General features: G+C 55.8%; 2 protein-coding genes across 8 annotated transcripts in view; one reads left to right on the top strand and one right to left on the bottom strand.

The window, feature by feature from the left end:
* Positions 1-17,149, top strand: part of ZNF687 (zinc finger protein 687) — a 129,890-nt gene that overhangs the window by 99,918 nt on the left and 12,823 nt on the right. The window lies entirely within an intron of this gene.
* The window catches only part of RPRD2 (regulation of nuclear pre-mRNA domain containing 2), a 32,801-nt gene that overhangs the window by 10,428 nt on the left and 5,224 nt on the right, over positions 1-17,149 (bottom strand). For 2 of the 7 annotated variants that reach the window (XM_083374618.1, XM_083374619.1), the window contains exons 2-10: positions 16,532-16,661; positions 14,816-14,916; positions 14,318-14,395; positions 13,705-13,757; positions 13,332-13,458; positions 12,984-13,159; positions 741-931; positions 458-581; positions 30-154 (exon numbers count right to left, since the gene is read on the bottom strand). In XM_083374618.1, coding sequence (XP_083230744.1) covers positions 30-154; positions 458-581; positions 741-931; positions 12,984-13,159; positions 13,332-13,458; positions 13,705-13,757; positions 14,318-14,395; positions 14,816-14,916; positions 16,532-16,661 — 1,105 coding nt within the window. Of the gene's footprint in view, positions 1-29; positions 155-457; positions 582-740; positions 932-5,034; positions 10,895-11,190; positions 11,395-11,673; positions 11,974-12,365; positions 12,664-12,983; positions 13,160-13,331; positions 13,459-13,704; positions 13,758-14,317; positions 14,396-14,815; positions 14,917-16,024; positions 16,126-16,169; positions 16,177-16,531; positions 16,662-17,149 lie in introns of those variants that run through there. The other 5 variants (XR_014493877.1, XR_014493876.1, XR_014493878.1 and 2 more) reach the window with 5 other exon arrangements.

Genomic DNA, 17,149 nt, shown 5'->3' with positions numbered 1-17,149 from the left:
TCCCGCCAACCGCCCGGGCTCCCACCTACCGTTCCTCATCCAAATACAGGTCATAGAAGAAGCCCTGCTCGGTGCTGGGCCCGTGGCACAGCAGGGCACCATAGAAGTGCTCGGCAGCCTCGCCCAGGAGGTGGGCGCTGGAATGCCAGAACAGCTGGGAAGAAATTCGGGGAGAGAGGGGGAGGGTTGGGGACCTGATCAGAATTGGCCTTCTGAGCTACCCTTTGCCCAGAGAGAACTAGGGAAGGACATGGGGGCAACACTGGGCCACCTCCGTCCACAGAGACATACCGCTTTCTTGGAAGCTCAGCTGGAAAAGGACCCCACTTTCTCCCCCCCCGGGGGGGGGGGAAGAAGCCCTTGGCAGACTGAAGTGCTGCCAGCTGAAGACTGAGCCCGCAACCCCCACCCCCTTTTTCTCTTCCCCAAAGAAATCTGCTCCTCCCTTGCTCCTCACCTCTTGTCCGGCCTTGGAATCAAAACCCACAAATTCCACAGTGGCATCCCCCTCCAGAGGACGATCCAAGTCGTAAAGGCTTCCGTTCACCCGTGCCGTCACCACGGCCTTGGCCAGACTCTGACTGGGGGACAAGGGGGAGTTTAGATTTATTTTGATCAATGAATGATTAAAAAAAAAATTTGCCCAGAATAAATAAATGCCACTCCATGAGGAAATGTATTTGGGGGATCTATTTTTAGGAAACATTTTGCAAAGACCTGCTTCCTTGTTTAAGAGTCACCTGATCTGCAAGGCCAGCTGATAAGGGGTGGTAGTCCACGATTCGCACTCGATGCTCCGGCCGCCTGGCAAGGAAACCAGGATTGGCCGTTTCTCCCGGAGGGTTTGCTCAGCCTGGCGCTCGTCTGCCACAGCTTTCAGCCTCTCGTAAAAGGCCAGGCGCTCTGCCACTTGGGAGGGTGCAGCTGCTGTCTAAGGAGAGAAAGAGAGCGCAGAGGGGCACGCGGTGAGACCCACGATAGGAAGAGGAAGATCAGGCACAAGTTGGCATAAAGAGCGGAACTGCTACATGCCACCACCACCACCACCCGTCTCCCAGAATATGCCTTGTGGGGGAGCCCTGCATCTGCATGCACGCACAGGCTAAAAACGACCCTTAAAAATCCAGACAGCCTACAGGTCCAGCTTTCCCAGTTGAATGCCTGCCTGTCACCTCCTAAAAAAAGCAGGTGGGGGCGGTGGGAGCTCCGCAAACTAAACAGCGAACCGAGACACACTTGAGAATCTAAAGCACAGAAATTGCACGGGGAGCAGCATTGCTCTGCACCCCGAAACAAAGTGATGGATAAAGCGCAACCACCCAGAAAGGCAGCAGACCGTGTATTCCCTGCGGAGGCCGCCACTCCTCGCCCAGATCTTCTCCCAGACGCGAAGGAGCCGCATTTCTCGGGAAACCCGTTTCGAGTCCCGCGTTCCCAAGTGCAAAAAACACAAAAAAGCTGCGGGTCCTTCCCGGGGCGACCAGGACACGCGACAGCAAACCAGGCAGGGAGTGGGCGTGGCCCACCCTGTGCAAAGAGGAAGAGAACGCGGATTGGTCGCGCAGCCGGCCAATAGGACCTCGCGCGCGCCAGCCCCGGAAGGAGGGACGCTCTTGTTTTCTTCCCCTTCCTGCAACAAAAGCCAGAGGAAACAAAAGTTCCGGCTTCATTTGAAGCAATAGCAAAGGCTCGGTCTGGCTGTCGCCTCCCGCCCCCGCCAAAAAAAATATATTTTTAGGCGATTTATGACGCCCTCAACACCGCCCCGAAAGTGCTTTAACTTATTTAGGCTAAAGAGTTTTCCACTGGGAGAAAAGGGATCTTGCCGCAAAAGGCTAAACTGAAGCCTGTGCGCCCTTTAGACTCTTCCCCTTTTGAGGATGGGGGGAGAAAAGTTAAAGTCAAGGCACAACTTCCTTCCCTCTCTTGACCTCCACCAGTTGCAATCATCAGGATTCAGCCCCGACTTCCTATCAGTGCTGGCTTCTTATTGCCCTGCTTTCTCCTTTATTATATTAAAGCCCATGCAAAAAAGAGCTACCCCTTTCAGGCTTGTTCTAAAGATCCCTGACAAGTGACCGTCCCCCCCCCCCCCACGATCCCACGTCTGCCCCGGGACAGATCTCAACTCAACAGGGCCCTCCCTGCAGAATGGGACGTTGGTTGCAATTGCTTTCTTGGGGCCCAGGCCTTGGGTTCTCAAACGCTTTTCTAAATAAACAGATAAACAAGAGGAGAAAACGTAATTGGTGAGGTGAACCAGTCCATCCATTGAGCCACCACTTTACTCCCAGTCTATCACAAAGAAGAGAGCTCCTTCAATGGGCCTTTGGAGACAAGACTCAACTAGAAACCATCACAACAGCATCTTCTTTCCCTTATTCACTGCAAACTGGCAAGGGCAAATGGACAAAGTAATAATCTTAATATGAGGTGGGGAGACCAGTCAATAAACTAGAAAAAAAAAAGGAAAACGCAGAGGTAACTTGCACAATCAGACCCAGGAATGACAGCCTTGATATGAAGCAGAGATCCTGTTGGCATTACAAATCCATTCACACAATCAAAGGAGATAGTGGGAAAAAAGAAAGGCGAGCCAACGTAGATGTGGAGGCTGCTAGATCTTCCTACTCACACATTTGTGCCAGAAATTACACAATTTACACAAAATCAAGCTAATTGCATTGCAGCCCTGGGTGCTGCGTGCACACACCCTGGATTGGCAGCCGCTACAAAACCTCTGCACGCCAAGTCACAGCCAAGCAATTCCCAAAGCGCCCCCATCAAAACACCCAACTCAGCCTCTCAAGGCACTGCCACAAGGCATCACTTCTGTCCCCCCCCTTCCCATCCACCCCCCCTCCCAACATAAAGGAAGCCCCTCAGTTACAATCCTTGCCTTGAATCCCATCTGCAATCCATCTCTAAAAAGGAGCCCTTTGCTTTTTCTCAGCCACAACCCACACACCTGCAGAGGGGAGACAGGTCAGCCCAGGGCTTTGGCATGCATTCACGCCCATCTCTGGTCTACGGGAATGAGGTGCCACGGCCTGCTCCCTCCAAGCAAGCCTAACGTTGCCCTGAGATTTCTCCCAACTTCCTTGGTTCTCCTCCAAGTCCAAGGTTTCCATTTGCACTTTTTGTTACCTTTGCAGATCAGTAGAAAATGCTACCAAATTGTGCTCAAAATTGTAGCTTTCATGGCCTTCAGCAACAATTCCACCCCATCATTTTCTCCTGCACTGCAGGTCCTGGCTTCACACAATAGGCTCCCCCTTCAGTTAATGTGAACACAGGCTGTGTTCCCACAACACATTAAGCCAGGAAAACATCCAGTCCCTTAAAACTAACCCATGTCAGCTAATGGCATCAACTCGCTCACTGGAGCTTTTGCACGTTATAGCAACTTTCTGGAAGTAGCAGAATTATTTTGAGCTCCTCCGGGGAATCTTGTCTTTGGCCAATCAAAATGGAAGCAGCCCCAGCAATAGAGCTGAACATAGCACACACACGGGGAAGTTAAATGTGCTTAGCCAGTTTCCTTTCAAGTCCTAGCCAGCTTTCCAGAGCCTGTCTTCAAGGAAGCCGAGGAACAAGCATTAACAGCCATCATCAGCCTCCTGGCTTTGCCCACTCCGAGGTGGAAAATAAGCGGCCAAGCAACCTCTAAGAGCTAATCCGTGATCCTGTCCCGAAGGTGCTTTTGAAAAGCATCTTCGGGAGAACTGTGACCTGGATGATTGAGAATCACCACAGGCGTCCTGCATCCTGGTTGCAACCTACCCAGATCACCACCCCTGGGCCCTGTTTTCCATTCTTAGTCAATTCCATGCCCGAAATTAAAAGCCTTCAATGGCTTTCACCACTTGGTTCTGCACCGTGGCTGCAGAAAAAGCACCCACTGGATGAAACGCAGTGGAGATTGCGCTGCTTCCTCAGCTGTCCTCAAAGGGTTTGTACTTTTTTGGGCATTTTCCACAAGTAACTTGAGCTACACTTTTGACTACCACAAGGACCTGGAGAATTCTATGGGCGACTTCCATATTCCCAGTACCGTCTCTCTGGCTGTTCGTATTTGAGTGCCTGAAATGGGGGCAGGGGGAGGAGCATGGGAAAGGAATCCAGTTAAGAGGGATTCCTGGGTCCCCCCCAAAGCCATCCAAGGAGGGCAGAAAAGGGTGCAGAGTTACATGTTCGGGTGGAATCTGCAGCCTCAGAGCGTGATCTCGAAAACAGCTCTCAACACAGAAAAGAACTGATGAAAAGGCACAACACACAACTCTCGAGGCATTTTTCAGCCTTGAACTAGAAACATGGGGCTGTTGTGTTGCAAATCCAGATGAGTAAGTGATTCACCTTCCTGCCACAGCCCCAATTATTTTAAATCAAGTGCCTATTTTCCTGTCTGAATTTGAGTTTCCCTTAAAAGGCGGCAGACTCGGCACCAGAACAACCCCTCCATGAAGGCCCAAATATACAAACCATAACAAGCCAATGTTACACACAACTGCAACCCAGCGTACACACCTCCCACGCCCCCAGCTCGTTCCTGGCGCTTGGGAGCAGACGGACGTGGTCACAGCTTGCAACCCACCTATTTCCTCACTCATTATGTGTTATATAACCCTCTTATGCGGGTGGGGGGTTTATTTTGGCTGGGTTTTGCTTTCCTTCCACCCAAGAGCCGAGCATTGGGCCCCTTCTACCCCATCATGTTTTTGTTCTTAAGGATACAGTTTTTAGTAAATAAATTAAAAAGTAATAAATAACAGCAACATAGTTGAAACAGAAAAGGCTAAGGAAGTTAAGAACAAGAGGCAAGCGAGCTGGCCTGCATTTTGGACATAGAATCAGAAGCCTTTGAGGCCGCCCGGCTGGGGGAAAAAAATTCAAGTTATTGCAACATCCAAACACAAAGCACAGCTGCAATTGACCTGCACAGGCAGGATCGGTTCCTGGACAGCCTTAAAACCGACCTCGGGAACCACAGGCAACAGGAAGGCTGCCCCTTAGGCTCTATGAATGGAGGCCACACCAGGTCAAGAACACTTTATTAGTATACAGTACAAAAATAAGGGAAGGCAGAGGCGATCAGGGCTCGCTTCACTCCTAAGCCTCCTTCCAAACTATGGACCAAGTGCAGAAATCAGGAGTCTAAACTTCCTGGGAGACGTATCCGTGGACCTTGTGGCGGTGGACCAACCACGCGTCTTCCTTCCGGGGTGGTGGCTCTCTGCTTTGCCTCACAGCCACTTCGCGCCTCTGCGGGTCTGCTCAGGCCACTCTCCAGCCACGGGGCGGGGGGGGGCGCCTTGCACACCTACTGGAGACCTGCGGGAGGGCTTACTTACAAGAAGAATATCAAAACCTTCAAACTAGTCATTTTATTAAATGTATTCATGTACAATGCAGAGACTGCTGTTTCCCACAAAGCTTCTCAAGTCTCCCTCCCCATTTCTACCCCCCCCACACACAAGAAAACACTGGAAAGTAAGTCAAGCCAACACAATACCCAGCTCTTTAAACAGGCACAAAAAGAAAAAAGCACAGCAATGGCATTTACAGCGTTTTCCAAAGGGCAGCAAAGCCTGGGTTTGCTCATTCTCTGAACTATCGCCCCCCCACCCACCCCCGGTTTGAAGATTGCACTGCAGGCACATTTCTCTGCCCTGCTGATGGTCCAAGCCCGCCCCCCCACCCCCAAATGTGATCTCCATAAAGCCTCCCTTGAAAGCTCGTCTCTGATGGGCTCAAACGCTGCTGCTGGGCCCAACCCCCTGCCCCTCGGCCAGAAGCGCCGGTGGTTCTCTGCCCCTCCAGCTCCCCCCCCCACACACACACACCTTGCCTGGCCACACCTGAAGTGAAATACAAAGGGAACAGCGAAGCAAAGACAAAACAAGCCACACCAGGAAGCGTCCTCCTTCCAAAGAAACTTGGTTTGTCTTGCTGCTCTGCACACGTATGTACATTTGCTTGCTGCCTGTTCGTTAACTGTGGATTATTTAAAGTGGAAGCGCCGAATCAGAGGCCAAAAGAAAGCAACAAAAGGAAAAAAGGAGAAGAAAATACTTTACCAAGTATTTTGTCTTTTTTACCGGCTATCAGCTTTTTCCATTCTACTCCTGCCAATTGCTCAAAAGTTCCGGTATCTTTGGCGGCGATTTTAAGAACCAGGAGCCCTTTGGATCTCCCTGTTGCCCCCACAGCGTCCCGGGACTAACCCAACCCGAGTCACGAGAACCCACCAGGCCCCAAAGATCCACAAAACTGGCAAGAGAAAGAGGGTCCAAAATAAGGGGCACCCCGAGGAGAGCTTTGGCTCACCTGGCACAAGGCCGTTGGCATCCAGAAGCCAAGATGCCAACCGTGAAGAGAGGGGGGCTGTTGGGACCCACAGAGGAAATCCCCTTAGCCTCGATAATGAGTTATATGCAGCGTGACTTTCTCCCCCCCTGCCCACCCCACCCGAAGCCCCCAGAACTAAAGCTGGAGCTTACATGGGGAGGGCAGGAGTCATGCAGTAAAGCAGAGCTACGCAGACCAGCTTTCCAGGAAAGCATCAGGCCCAAACTAGGGGGGAGAAACTAAAGACAGCGGATCAGAGCCTTCCCCCACCACCAGACCCCCCTGTCCTAGGAGGGGGTGGGTACTAAGCAGACAGGTAAAATTAGCTTAGGACTCAAGCTGTTTCCTACATATAAATAACAATCCCTTACTGCCATGGGAAACCAGACTTTCAGCGGGTTCAGTTCTTCCCGATGCTTGGCTTAGCAGAACCAACTGCAAAATACTGGCTACGGGAAGCTGACTTCGTACAAGGAGAAACAAAGAGAAAACTGCTTTTTTTCAAGAAAAAAAAAAGTCAATGTAAGAATTGCTCAGGCTTACAACAGAAAAAAGTGTGTGCCTACATAAATCCAGGAACTCTGAAATCCACTCAGTGTATCAAAATTGTTCATCTTTTTGTAAACACCAGTGCTGAAATACAGGTGCACTGTGGCACAAATGAACTATATTGGGGTTTTTTAAAAAAAATTACCGTTTTCCTGTTGATTTAAAGGGAAAGGGAAAAGTTACAGTGTTAAAGAGAATTCGAGGTTTGTTTGTTTTTTCACAAAGAAAGAAAGAAAATCAAAAGCAGAGGAGAAAAGCTCTTTTAAAACGAAGCGAAGAGCCAAACCAATTTATCTCCCTGCCTTTTGAGGGGAACGGCCGGTGGGTGGAACTTCCACACAAACACACCCGGGTGTGCACACAAACACACCTTCTTTTCAGAGAAGACAAGACTTGCTACCTGCACACAACAGCTTTAGAGGAGATGCTTCTTGGTCCCACGTAAAGAGATTCCTTGGGGATCTGGGCTCATTCCCAATCACCAGCCCCCTCCTAACATTATGAGGGAGCAACAGAGTTCGGGGTTCGCCTCAAAGGACCTTCCCTGCGCTGCCCTCCCCCCCCTTCAGCTCCCACAAGCCCTCTCACCCCAGGAAAAGGCAGAGGAGGGGGGTCTGGCTACCGCCCATCTTCCAGACCGGTCTCCTGTCTCCAGAGCCAGGCAAAAGCAAATGAGTCCATCAGAGAATTCTGGTCCTCAGTGATCAGAGACGTGCGTGAGAACGCTTAAAAACCTAAAAGACTGCAAAAAAAGAAAGATTAGCTGGAGAGACAGACGGGCAGAGCCTCCTGCGATGGCCCCAGCGAAGACGAGGGAGGGGGCCAAAGAAACAGCAGCAGCAGAACCAACAAGAGGGAAACGGAGGCAGGATGAGAAGAGGGGCGAAAGGGGATGGGGGGGCTCCCTTCCTGTGGACTGCTTACTTGAACATTTACAGAGAGGGACCCTTGCTTAAATCCCACTTTCTGTAGGAGCTCCAATTTTAAAAAGAAATCCCATTTTAATTTAATTTATTCACTTTGGAAAGCTTTTATTTTCAACAACCACTTTAACTTTTAAAATTACTTTTGCAGGAATAAAAAACAAAAATGCAAGCTTCCTTCCCCCTCTATGGAGGCCAATCACGGAGGAAAAGAAAGTCAAGAAACGAACAGAACAAAATATATATCTCTCTCTATATATATGTATATCTATATATATATTGCGGCAGAGGACCTCTCTCCAGCCGTGGGGCCCTTTCGGTCTGGGAAGGGGGCCGAAGTGAGAGGGGCCTCCTGCACAGCTCGAGACTCGAGTTCGGACACCCCTTTGCTCAGTACCTGGGAGGGAAGAAGGGGCGTTTGGGGAGGAAGAAGGGGGGGCCCCGGGTGAAGGGGGGCCGGGGCCTTTTCAGGCTGTTAAAGGGGTCTCGGTTTAAGAAGAATTCCCGGGGCCTAAAATCTGGCCGCTGGTTCCTCAGCCCCAGCCCACCTCGGTTTGTGCCGTTCCGCTGAGCGGGCACCGAGGAGCCCACGGAGAGGCCGGAGCCCAGGCCGTCTCGAGCCCGGCCGAGGGGCTGGCCGCTGTGATCGCACTGAGGCTGGGCCCCCGGATCCCGGGGGGCTCCTGGCGGCAGGCTAAAATGCTCCTTCATCGTTCCTTGGTGCAGGGCCCCGTGCTCGGAGGCCATGGGGGGAGCCGGGAAGGGGAGGCCGAGGTCTCCGGGAGGGGGCGGAGGGCTAGAGAACGGAGGGATCCCCCCATGTTCCACTGGGAGAGGAGGGGGCGGCTGGGGGGGGAACGGCACCCCACTCCGTTCGAGAGGCGGGGGCGGAGGCACCCCGTGAGGCAAGGTCAGTGGGGAGGACGCCTCCTTCGAGAAGGGGCCGGCGTGATCCCCCGCTGGCATCCGTGGCGGGGGCACCGAGTGATCCCTCGCGAAGAGGCCGCTGAGCTCCTTGGGTGGAAGCGGATGAGGGCCCGAGGGGGGTGGACCCAGCTGGTCTCTGGGGAAGGAAGCCCCGTGCTCCAGGGAGGGCGGTGGGACGTGGCGGTCAAAGGGGGCGGCGAAGCCCCCGGCTCGGAAGTTGCCGACGCTCTCCTGGAACGAGCTCAGCCGGTCCTTGTACTGGCTCTGGAAACTCGACACGCCCCCAGCGCCCCCACCGGACCCCAGGGGGGCCATCTCCGTCGCGCCCGAGGGGCCGTGGTCGAAGGAGCTGCCTGCACCACTCATCTCGAACCAGCCTGCTCGGGTGGCCTCTCGCCCGTGCCCTCGGCCGCCCTTCCCCAGGACACGGATGGATTCCACCGTCTGGATGGGCTCCCCGGACATCCCCCGGACGGCCGTGTTGTGGTAGCCCAAGGTCTCGATGGGCGCCCCCTTCTCCTCGGTGCTGTCGGGCAGGTCTAAGCAGGAGGAGGAGACCCTGGTCTCGATCCGGAAGTGCTCCTCCGGCGGCTTCTGCGGCTCCCCCCCTCCCGGAGAAAGGCCGGGGAGGTCGCTGGCGCCCCCCTTGGGCCCCTGGCCGAAGTGCTTGCCCTCCTCAGAGGGCTTCCGGGAGGCGTTTTTAAGCATATTCTTGAACTCCATGGTTGAGGTGGCCGAGATGGCCGAGAGGACAGACGTCTCCGCATTCGAGGTCGGCAGCCGGCCGGTGGGGCTCACGAGGGCATTTTGAGGAGAGAAAAGGGACCTCTGGGGAGCCACGTGGGGGGAGTCGGGGTACGGCTTCTGGAGCAGCCCCGAGTGCGGCGGCTGCACAGACTGGGGCAGGCTGCTGTGGTTGGAATCCGGTGGGAAGAAGGCGTCGTTCTTGCTGGGCGTGGGGGAGGCGTCCGAGCCGGAGTCGTTTCCCCGCAGACCGTAGGTGCCGTAGATTCCCGAGGAGGAGAGGGGGTCGCAGCTGTCGCTCTGGTCGTGGAGAGACCGGCCGGGCTGGCCGAAAGGGGCCTTCAGGCCGAACCCCGAGGGCCTCTGCCGGTAGCTCGACATGACCGCTGGGTATTCCGAGGGCTCGGAGAGCTTCCCCGGTTTGAGGATGGACTTGGCCGGCTGCTTCTCCAGGTTCATCAGGGCGGAGGGCGGGGGGCCGGGGTAGTCAAAGTCGCGGTAGTCTTCATCCTCCTGGAAGGAGGTGTCGGGGTAGAACTTCTCCTGGGGGGAGTCCATCAGCGAGGAAGGCAGCTCCATCCCCTCCGGGGCCGGCTTGTACATCCCGCCCGGGGAATCCCGGCTCAGCCCGAAAGGCCGGTAGGCGGAATTGGGCAGCTCCTGCGGGTAGCTGTCGTCCCGGCTCTGGAGGGGCGACCGGGTGCTGCTGGGGGTGGAAGAGCCGGGGCTGATGATCTTCGACAGCAGGGACATAGTGTCCACGTTGCTGGAGGACGGCTTGTCCATCATCTCGTCCTGCGTGGGCGTCCCGCTCCGCTCGTCACGCACCGGAGTGCCGTCTATGCTATCCATGGAAGTGCTGGTGGGCCCTCGGCTGAAATCCGGAGAGGAGGAGGGGTGGCTCTCGGGCGGCAGGCCAGAGGAGCCCAACCCGCTCAGGATGGGGATGTTCAGGTTCAGGCCGCTGAAGCCCGGATTCCCCTTCAGGAAATTATGGATCTTCATCTCCAGACTGGGCGAAGTTGGCTCCAGCTCCACCTTGGTCTCCGAGACCTCCGAAGACTGAGGGGTCGGGGTCTCCGCCGGCCGGAGGGAGGGGCTGGGGGCCTGGGCGCCGGCAAAGCCCAGGGAGTTGATGGGGGGCTTGAAGCTGGACCCGGACAGCCCGGGGCCTTGTCCAGCGGGCATCTTGTGGACCGAGGTGGAAGACACCTCGGCCGAAGAGGAGGAGTTCGGAGAATAGCTGAGGCTGTGCGGCATGAAGGGCTGCGTGGTGGACAACACGATCCTCCCCTTCCCGGAAGCCACCGGGGTGTTTGTGGGGGCCGGGGATGTGCTCTGGGGGGCCGTCTCGCTGGGCTGGCCCGAGTTTCCAGCAACGCTCTGAAGAAACGAGGACAAACCTGACAGAGAAGAGAAGGGCGTTAATCGGATATTTAAAGTAATACAGGCAGTCTTCAATTTACCACAGGGGTAACGGCCTCGGCCCACCACAGCCGTAAAACGATTCAGGATGGGGCAGTTTTGCTGAAAACCAGGACCAAATGCCGTCACGTGACCGGGGGGAAGGGCTGCGATTTGCCTGGTGCGGCCCTTGTTTAATCATGCACAGAGAGACCCACAGAACAGAACGTGGGCTCCCTGGGGGAGGAGCTCGCAGGCCCCCTCTGGAGCCGGCTCTGGCGGGGCGACAGCTTACCTTGCAGGCCCGGGGCGGCCTGGGCCTGGCTCTTGGACAGCGCGGACAGGATGCTCTCCGGGGTGATCTCCACTTTGGAGAGGATGCTGGCCAAGGGGCTGGGCGAGGCCGCCAGAGGTCCCGTGGCCGGAGCCTTCAAGCCGCCCATGAGACTGGTGGGGCTCGTTGGGGTGCTGGGGGAAGGCCTGGAGGCAGGACTGACCCCTGGAGGGAGAGACGTGTGCAGAGGTGAGCCGAAGGCTCCCCGTCCAGTGACAGGCCAGCCCTCAAGGAAGAGCCGGGGGTACAGCTGGCAGGAAGGCAGAGAACCGGACCCCGGAGCAAGCGCTGGGGCTTCGCGGCTCTTCCCTCCCCTGCCAGTCTGCCCTTTCACCTGTTCTCTCCTGGCAGGCTCTTTCTGTCCGAAGCGGTGCCCGTCTCCATCCAGACAACTGCCTGGGGACCCCCAGCCATCCCCCCTCCCGGCTGCTAGCGCTCATTCACCTGTGTTCTTCATGACGGACGTCAGACTGCTGAGGATGGAGCTGATCTTGGCCAGGTCCACGTTGGCTAGGTTTGGCAACGCCAGAGCCGGCGACGGAGGAAGAGGGGCCTGGCTTGCCGGCTTGGGGGCCGGAGGAGTGACAGTGGGGGGCGCCAGCACGGGTGCAGCTGCCGGGGGCGCTCCAGAGGTTGCAGCAGCTGCTGGGGTGGCCGTCGCCAGCGGGGAAGCCCTGGGGACGCTCTCGGCCATCTTGGCAGGGGCCGGAGTTGAAGCCGCTGGTTTCTCTTGCCTCTCTTCCACTAATCCAGAAGACCCCAAAGGCAGTTGTTAAGCCCTGCCTGGCAGCCTGCCAATCAAAACCACCCCCCACCCCACCCCCCGCAGCAGTGGGACCTTGAGCCAGTTAAGAGTGTGGACCTGGAGTGCAGGGTGGGAGAAAGCGGCAACCAGTCTATAAAGCGCTTCCTGGCCAGAGACAATACGCCCCCCCCCACCCGTGTGGCTCTGGGACACAGAAGCAGGCAGATGTTTTGCAGCTGGAAAGACCAAACCCGGGAGAGCCTTCGTTGCCCCCCATTTACATTCGTCTAGCAACCTCCGCCTTGTGCCTTCAGTGGGGGCCCCTCCTGGACCCCTCCCCCCTCAACCGGCCCCATTTCCCACCTGACTCCTCCCACTCCGGGGACCCTACCGATAATTTTGGGGGCCTCGTCTTCCACATCGGAGAGCTCCATGTCCTCCACGTCCCGATTGTCTGTGGCGAGCTCTGGGGAGGGAGACTTCCCCGCCGACGCCCCTGCCGACGCCTTGGGCGAGGGGGTGGCATCTTCTTCCCCCATCCCTGGGAACGGGGACTCGGAGCCCGTGGGGGAGGGGGCGTCCATGCTTGGCGAGGGGACGGGCGACTCCTCGGGGTCAGGCAGGGTGGCCTTAAGCTGGTCCAGTTTCTTCTTGAGGTTGCTGACTCTGTTGGCGAAGGTCTTGTAGGCCTGGCAGAGGGAAGCAGGGGAGAGTCAGCAAGAGACGAGGCCTGGCGAAGAGGGCTGAGAGGGGAACCGGGAGGAGGAGGGCCCACGTCTCTGGTGCCCCTCGAAGGCGGCCCAAAGCAGGCACACAACCACACCAGCTGCACAGGAAGGCCGGCTGTTCGGGTCCGCTTTCATTGCTAGCCTGATGGAAGAGGAGGAACCCTGACGGGCCGGACGTGTGTGTGTGTGTGTGTGTGTGTGTGTGTGTTCCTGTAGACTCACATTGGCCACCACCTTGACCTCCTTGTGGTGTGTGTGTGTGTGTGTTCCTGTAGACTCACATTGGCCACCACCTTGACCTCCTTGTACTGGGCTTCGTAGAAGATGCCCGCGTTCTCCAGCACTTCCGTCAGCGAAGGGCCGTCCTTCACCTGCTTGTCCAGGCTGTTCACGAACTCCTCCAGCTTGGCGCTGGCCTCCTCAAACTCCTTGGAGAACTTCTTCCCTCCGGTTTTGTCTGAAAGGCCGAGAGAAGCGCAACTGGGGCAAAAGCGAAGCCAGAGAACAGGGCAGCGCCTCTGCCACAACGGCTGAGTTAAGCCACAGGGCACAAGGTAGAAACCAGCCCCTCCCCCAAGGCCAGATTCCATCGGAGGGTCTGGCGCGTCGCTCCTTCTTGGCCAACTCACCTTTCAAGCATTTCAGGGTCTCTGTGCTGCAAACGTCCACCCGCATGGTGGACAGCTGCTTCTCCTTCAGCTCGATCTGCTCTTCCGAGTGCTTGTGGGAGAGGAGCTCGTCCACCAGCGACTGCGGCTGCAGGAGGGGAATCGAGAGCCGCTGAGGCTGGGCACCGGGGAGGGAGGCGCCAGGACAGGGCCGGCCCCTCCTGCAAGGGCTGCACCAACCTCCCGCCTTGACTGCCGGCCACAGGGGAGGCGAGGTTTTCCCGGAGAAGGAAGAGGCTCGGCCGGAGCTCCCCTCCTCTGCCCGCCATCCCAGGACCTCCTGCCCTCCGATTCCCAAAGCCAGCTGAGCCAATCGCTTCGTTGCTGGGCTTACCCGAAACTCTGCCACAATCTTGGATTTTAATGCCGCCTTCGGGTTGGTAGAGGCTGGCAAAGAGGAAATAAGAAGCACCTCATTTAGAGAAGGCCCCCCCAAACTGTCCCCAGCACTTCCGCCTCGGCCCACCCCTCTTCTCCATCCCGGGAGGTGACCCCGGCCTCCCCTCGGGGGGGGGGGAGAAGGGGTCGTTCTGCCTGCAGGGCTGAGGCAGGCACCGGGCGGGGGCCCAGCGCTCCTTCCGGGGAGGCGAGTAAAGTGGAGGCCGAGGAGCTTCATCGCTCCTTCGGGGGAACCTGAGCTGCTGACCGGCGCTAAGCAGCTTCCTTGGCAGCCCGTCCTGAGCGCCAGGAACAGAGGCCTTCCCCATCTGCCGCGGGCCTTCCTCTTCTGCTAGCCTGCCGCGGCTGGACAGGGCAGCACGGCTGCCGGGTGAGGGACTTGCAGCCGGCAAAGGCTGATCGGACGAGCTGTTCTCCCGAGGATGATAAACGGGGGTGGGAAGGGGGTGTCCGCCCCCTGGAAGCTTCTAGAGGGGCCATTCTAGGCCCCCCTGCAAGGAGGCCGCTGGCCCCCACATTCAGACACTTTGTATGTGCGATTTCCTTACTTTGAGATTTCTTCCAAGACTTAGTTGGCTGTTTGCTCTGAGTTTCTTTCTGCTGCTTCTGGGATTTGAAAGTGGAACCTGGAAAACATTGTTTTCTCTTCTGTACTCTGGGGCGTCTCACAGGGGAAACTGCCTGGAAGGTTCCAGGGAGGCCTTTCTGCTTTAACTTCACGAGCTGCTCCCCAAATGAACGTAGACAGAGCACAACAGTAAAAAGGGAAGATTCCCAGTGTTTCCCCTCCAAAACACAAATGGAGAAAGGGCTGGGAGGAGAACCGGAATAAACTCGACAGCGAGCTACTCAAGAGGACAAACATTAAGGACAAAGCAGAGTTTCAGCCAACAGTGCAAGAAGACAAGAATTTTGAGCTTTCTCCCTCCTGTTTGCCCTCTTTTGCCTCAATGCCAAGCATCCCTGACTCAGTCCGTCTGGCTTGTGTACGCACGGAGAAAACACACAACAGGCCAAGGGAAAAAGGGAAATGTAGGGGAACTTACTTAAAGCTTCCTTTAGAACGGCAATGGTTTCCTCTGGATACACATTTCTGTCTTCCCATATTTTGAAAATCCTCTCTATAGACTTGGAGACGGAGGGATCTCTACAAGCAAGAGAGAAAAGGCTGGCTGAGTTTGTACGCCTCGCATCCCTTCTGCTTAGGCAGGAACCCAAAGAGTTTTCCCCTAAGAGCGATTCCACCTCCGGACTGGAATCCACTCACCCTCAGATGCTAGCGAGGGTTCAGACTAAAACAGGGGGACCTTTTATCAGTAACGTACAGAAGGAAAAAAAATTCCCAACACAGAGGCTCCGAACTGAGGGCGACTTTCTTAAATCTCAGAGCGAGAAAACAATCAAAAGAGGCTACCAAAACACCACCTTCCTAAAAATATTTGAACTTCACAGTACTGTCCTCTGACTGCGAGGACTCATCTGTGGATGCCTCTGGAGAGCACAGGCAAACTGAGGTGCTCCCAACCAGAGAACTTCGCAACCAAGCACGAACTCTCCCACAGGGGCCCTGCAGACGAATGCGCACAGGGCCCCAGACGAGCGATTCCAGCCGAAGCGTCTTCCTCGGACAGTCACCTCGCCGGCAGTTTCAAACCTCAGTGGATGGTGAGGAGTGGGAGAAAGCTACCTCTTCAAAAATGTCCTCCCCAGAGTGGCCACAGGCTGCCTCGTCTACCTGAAGAGTGGGCGAGGTTGAGAAAGGCTGCTTGAGAGCGTGTTCACCAAGCCAGGCGGCCCCAGACTTTGGTCAGCACAGCTGCCACCCCAAAAGAGGCTTTTGGAGTCAGTAAAAGCATTGTGGGTCAACAAGAGGCAAAGTTACGCCATCAAAGTACAGAAATCTTCCCCGAGAAAAGCCAAATATTGCCCTAGAAGATTTCACACACGTAACTCTCCAAAGAGGCAGAAAGCAGAGGCGGCAGGGCCCAAAGAAAGTCAAGCTTCCAAGGAGCTCTGATTAGACCGGAGATGCCTCCCATCCCTGCAGCCCCACCAAGGGGAAAGCCTCACTGGGAGGAATCGAGGAGGAGAAGACTAGCAAGCTCTTTTCTTGGGAAACTAAGAACTACCCGGCCTTAGCCGGGCAGCGCTTCACAGTCACAGTCGAGGGCCAGGAAGGGCTCAGCAGCAGAGGATCCTCTCCCCCTCCCCCCACCCCAAGGGGACCAGGCCGACCCCTGCCACCTGCAGCTTACTTCCACCTGCCAGGAAGAGGGAATCACCTTTGCGGAGCATCCTCCTCGTATTTCCAAGTCAAGAGACTCTGAGCTGTTTCTGATTCAAGTTTTAAAACTTTCTCTCTCTGACTTAGCTGGAAGGCTCCCAGGCTCCCTCTCTCACCTCACCTCCAGTTAGCATGCGGGTTTGGAGAGGATCACGGGAGGCAGAGTGGGGAGAGAGAGAACTGTAAACCTTGGCAATAAAACACAAAAGAAACAAGTATCTTGCATTGTTGACAAACAAACTTGAGTTAAACCAAAGCTTTGTAGCTTTCTAAGGACAACTAGAGCTTCTTAAGATGCAGGAGTTCTCGTCAAGTCCAAATATGCCTCTCGAGCAACACATCCCTTCCCTTTGGCACCTGGCCAAGCAGCTCTCCTTTCGGCACTTTGCTTTTTCAAGCACATTTGTCAGCAAACCTGCAAAGCAGCCACGGGGATCGGAAGGAGCAGAGAAACGGTTCCAAAAAAGCCTTAACTTACTTCACCAACGCAGCGGCTTCAGGCAGCACTTCGGCAAACGTGTCGCGAAAGACGATGGCGTTTTTTCTTTTGCAGTTCTGTATGACGTCGTTAGCCAAGTAGAAGAGGTTCAGTCGGTGAGCGAAGCCAGCTGGAAGCAGAGGAAAAACAGAGGACGGTCATTGGTGCGTGAAACCCTGGCGGGCTGCCTGCCAAGGATAATTTTTAAAAAAAAACCCTCCTCAACCCTGCCCTTTCCCCCTTTTTATTACTCTTGCAGTTATCCTTCCCTGCTGCAGTTTTTGCAGGTGGATCTAGCTTTAAAATTGCCCCCTATTAAAAACAAATTTCTAGTGCTGCTGTTTCTTCTTCAGAAGACACAGACACCACCACCACCCCCCCCCCGCTGCAGATTCCCAGGGCAGAGGGCGGCTTTACTTGGGATGCTCTGTGGGGCTCAGGTGGCTGTTGGCATCAGGCAATGCCACCCCTGGACATGGAAGCCCTTGCACCCCCAGCCCCTCTGCTTTTCTTGGGAAGGGGGTGGGCTGGCTTCCTCCCACCCCAGGAGTGATGGTGAACCTTTGGATCACCCGTGACCCCAGCCCAACAAGGGGCCCCAGGCACCCCTCTTTCCTT

The sequence above is a fragment of the Vipera ursinii genome (assembly GCF_947247035.1).
Source record: "Vipera ursinii genome assembly, chromosome: 15".
NCBI lineage: Eukaryota > Metazoa > Chordata > Lepidosauria > Squamata > Viperidae > Vipera > Vipera ursinii.
Note: the sequence above shows the minus strand (reverse complement) of the source record. Positions and strands in the feature narration are given on the sequence as shown.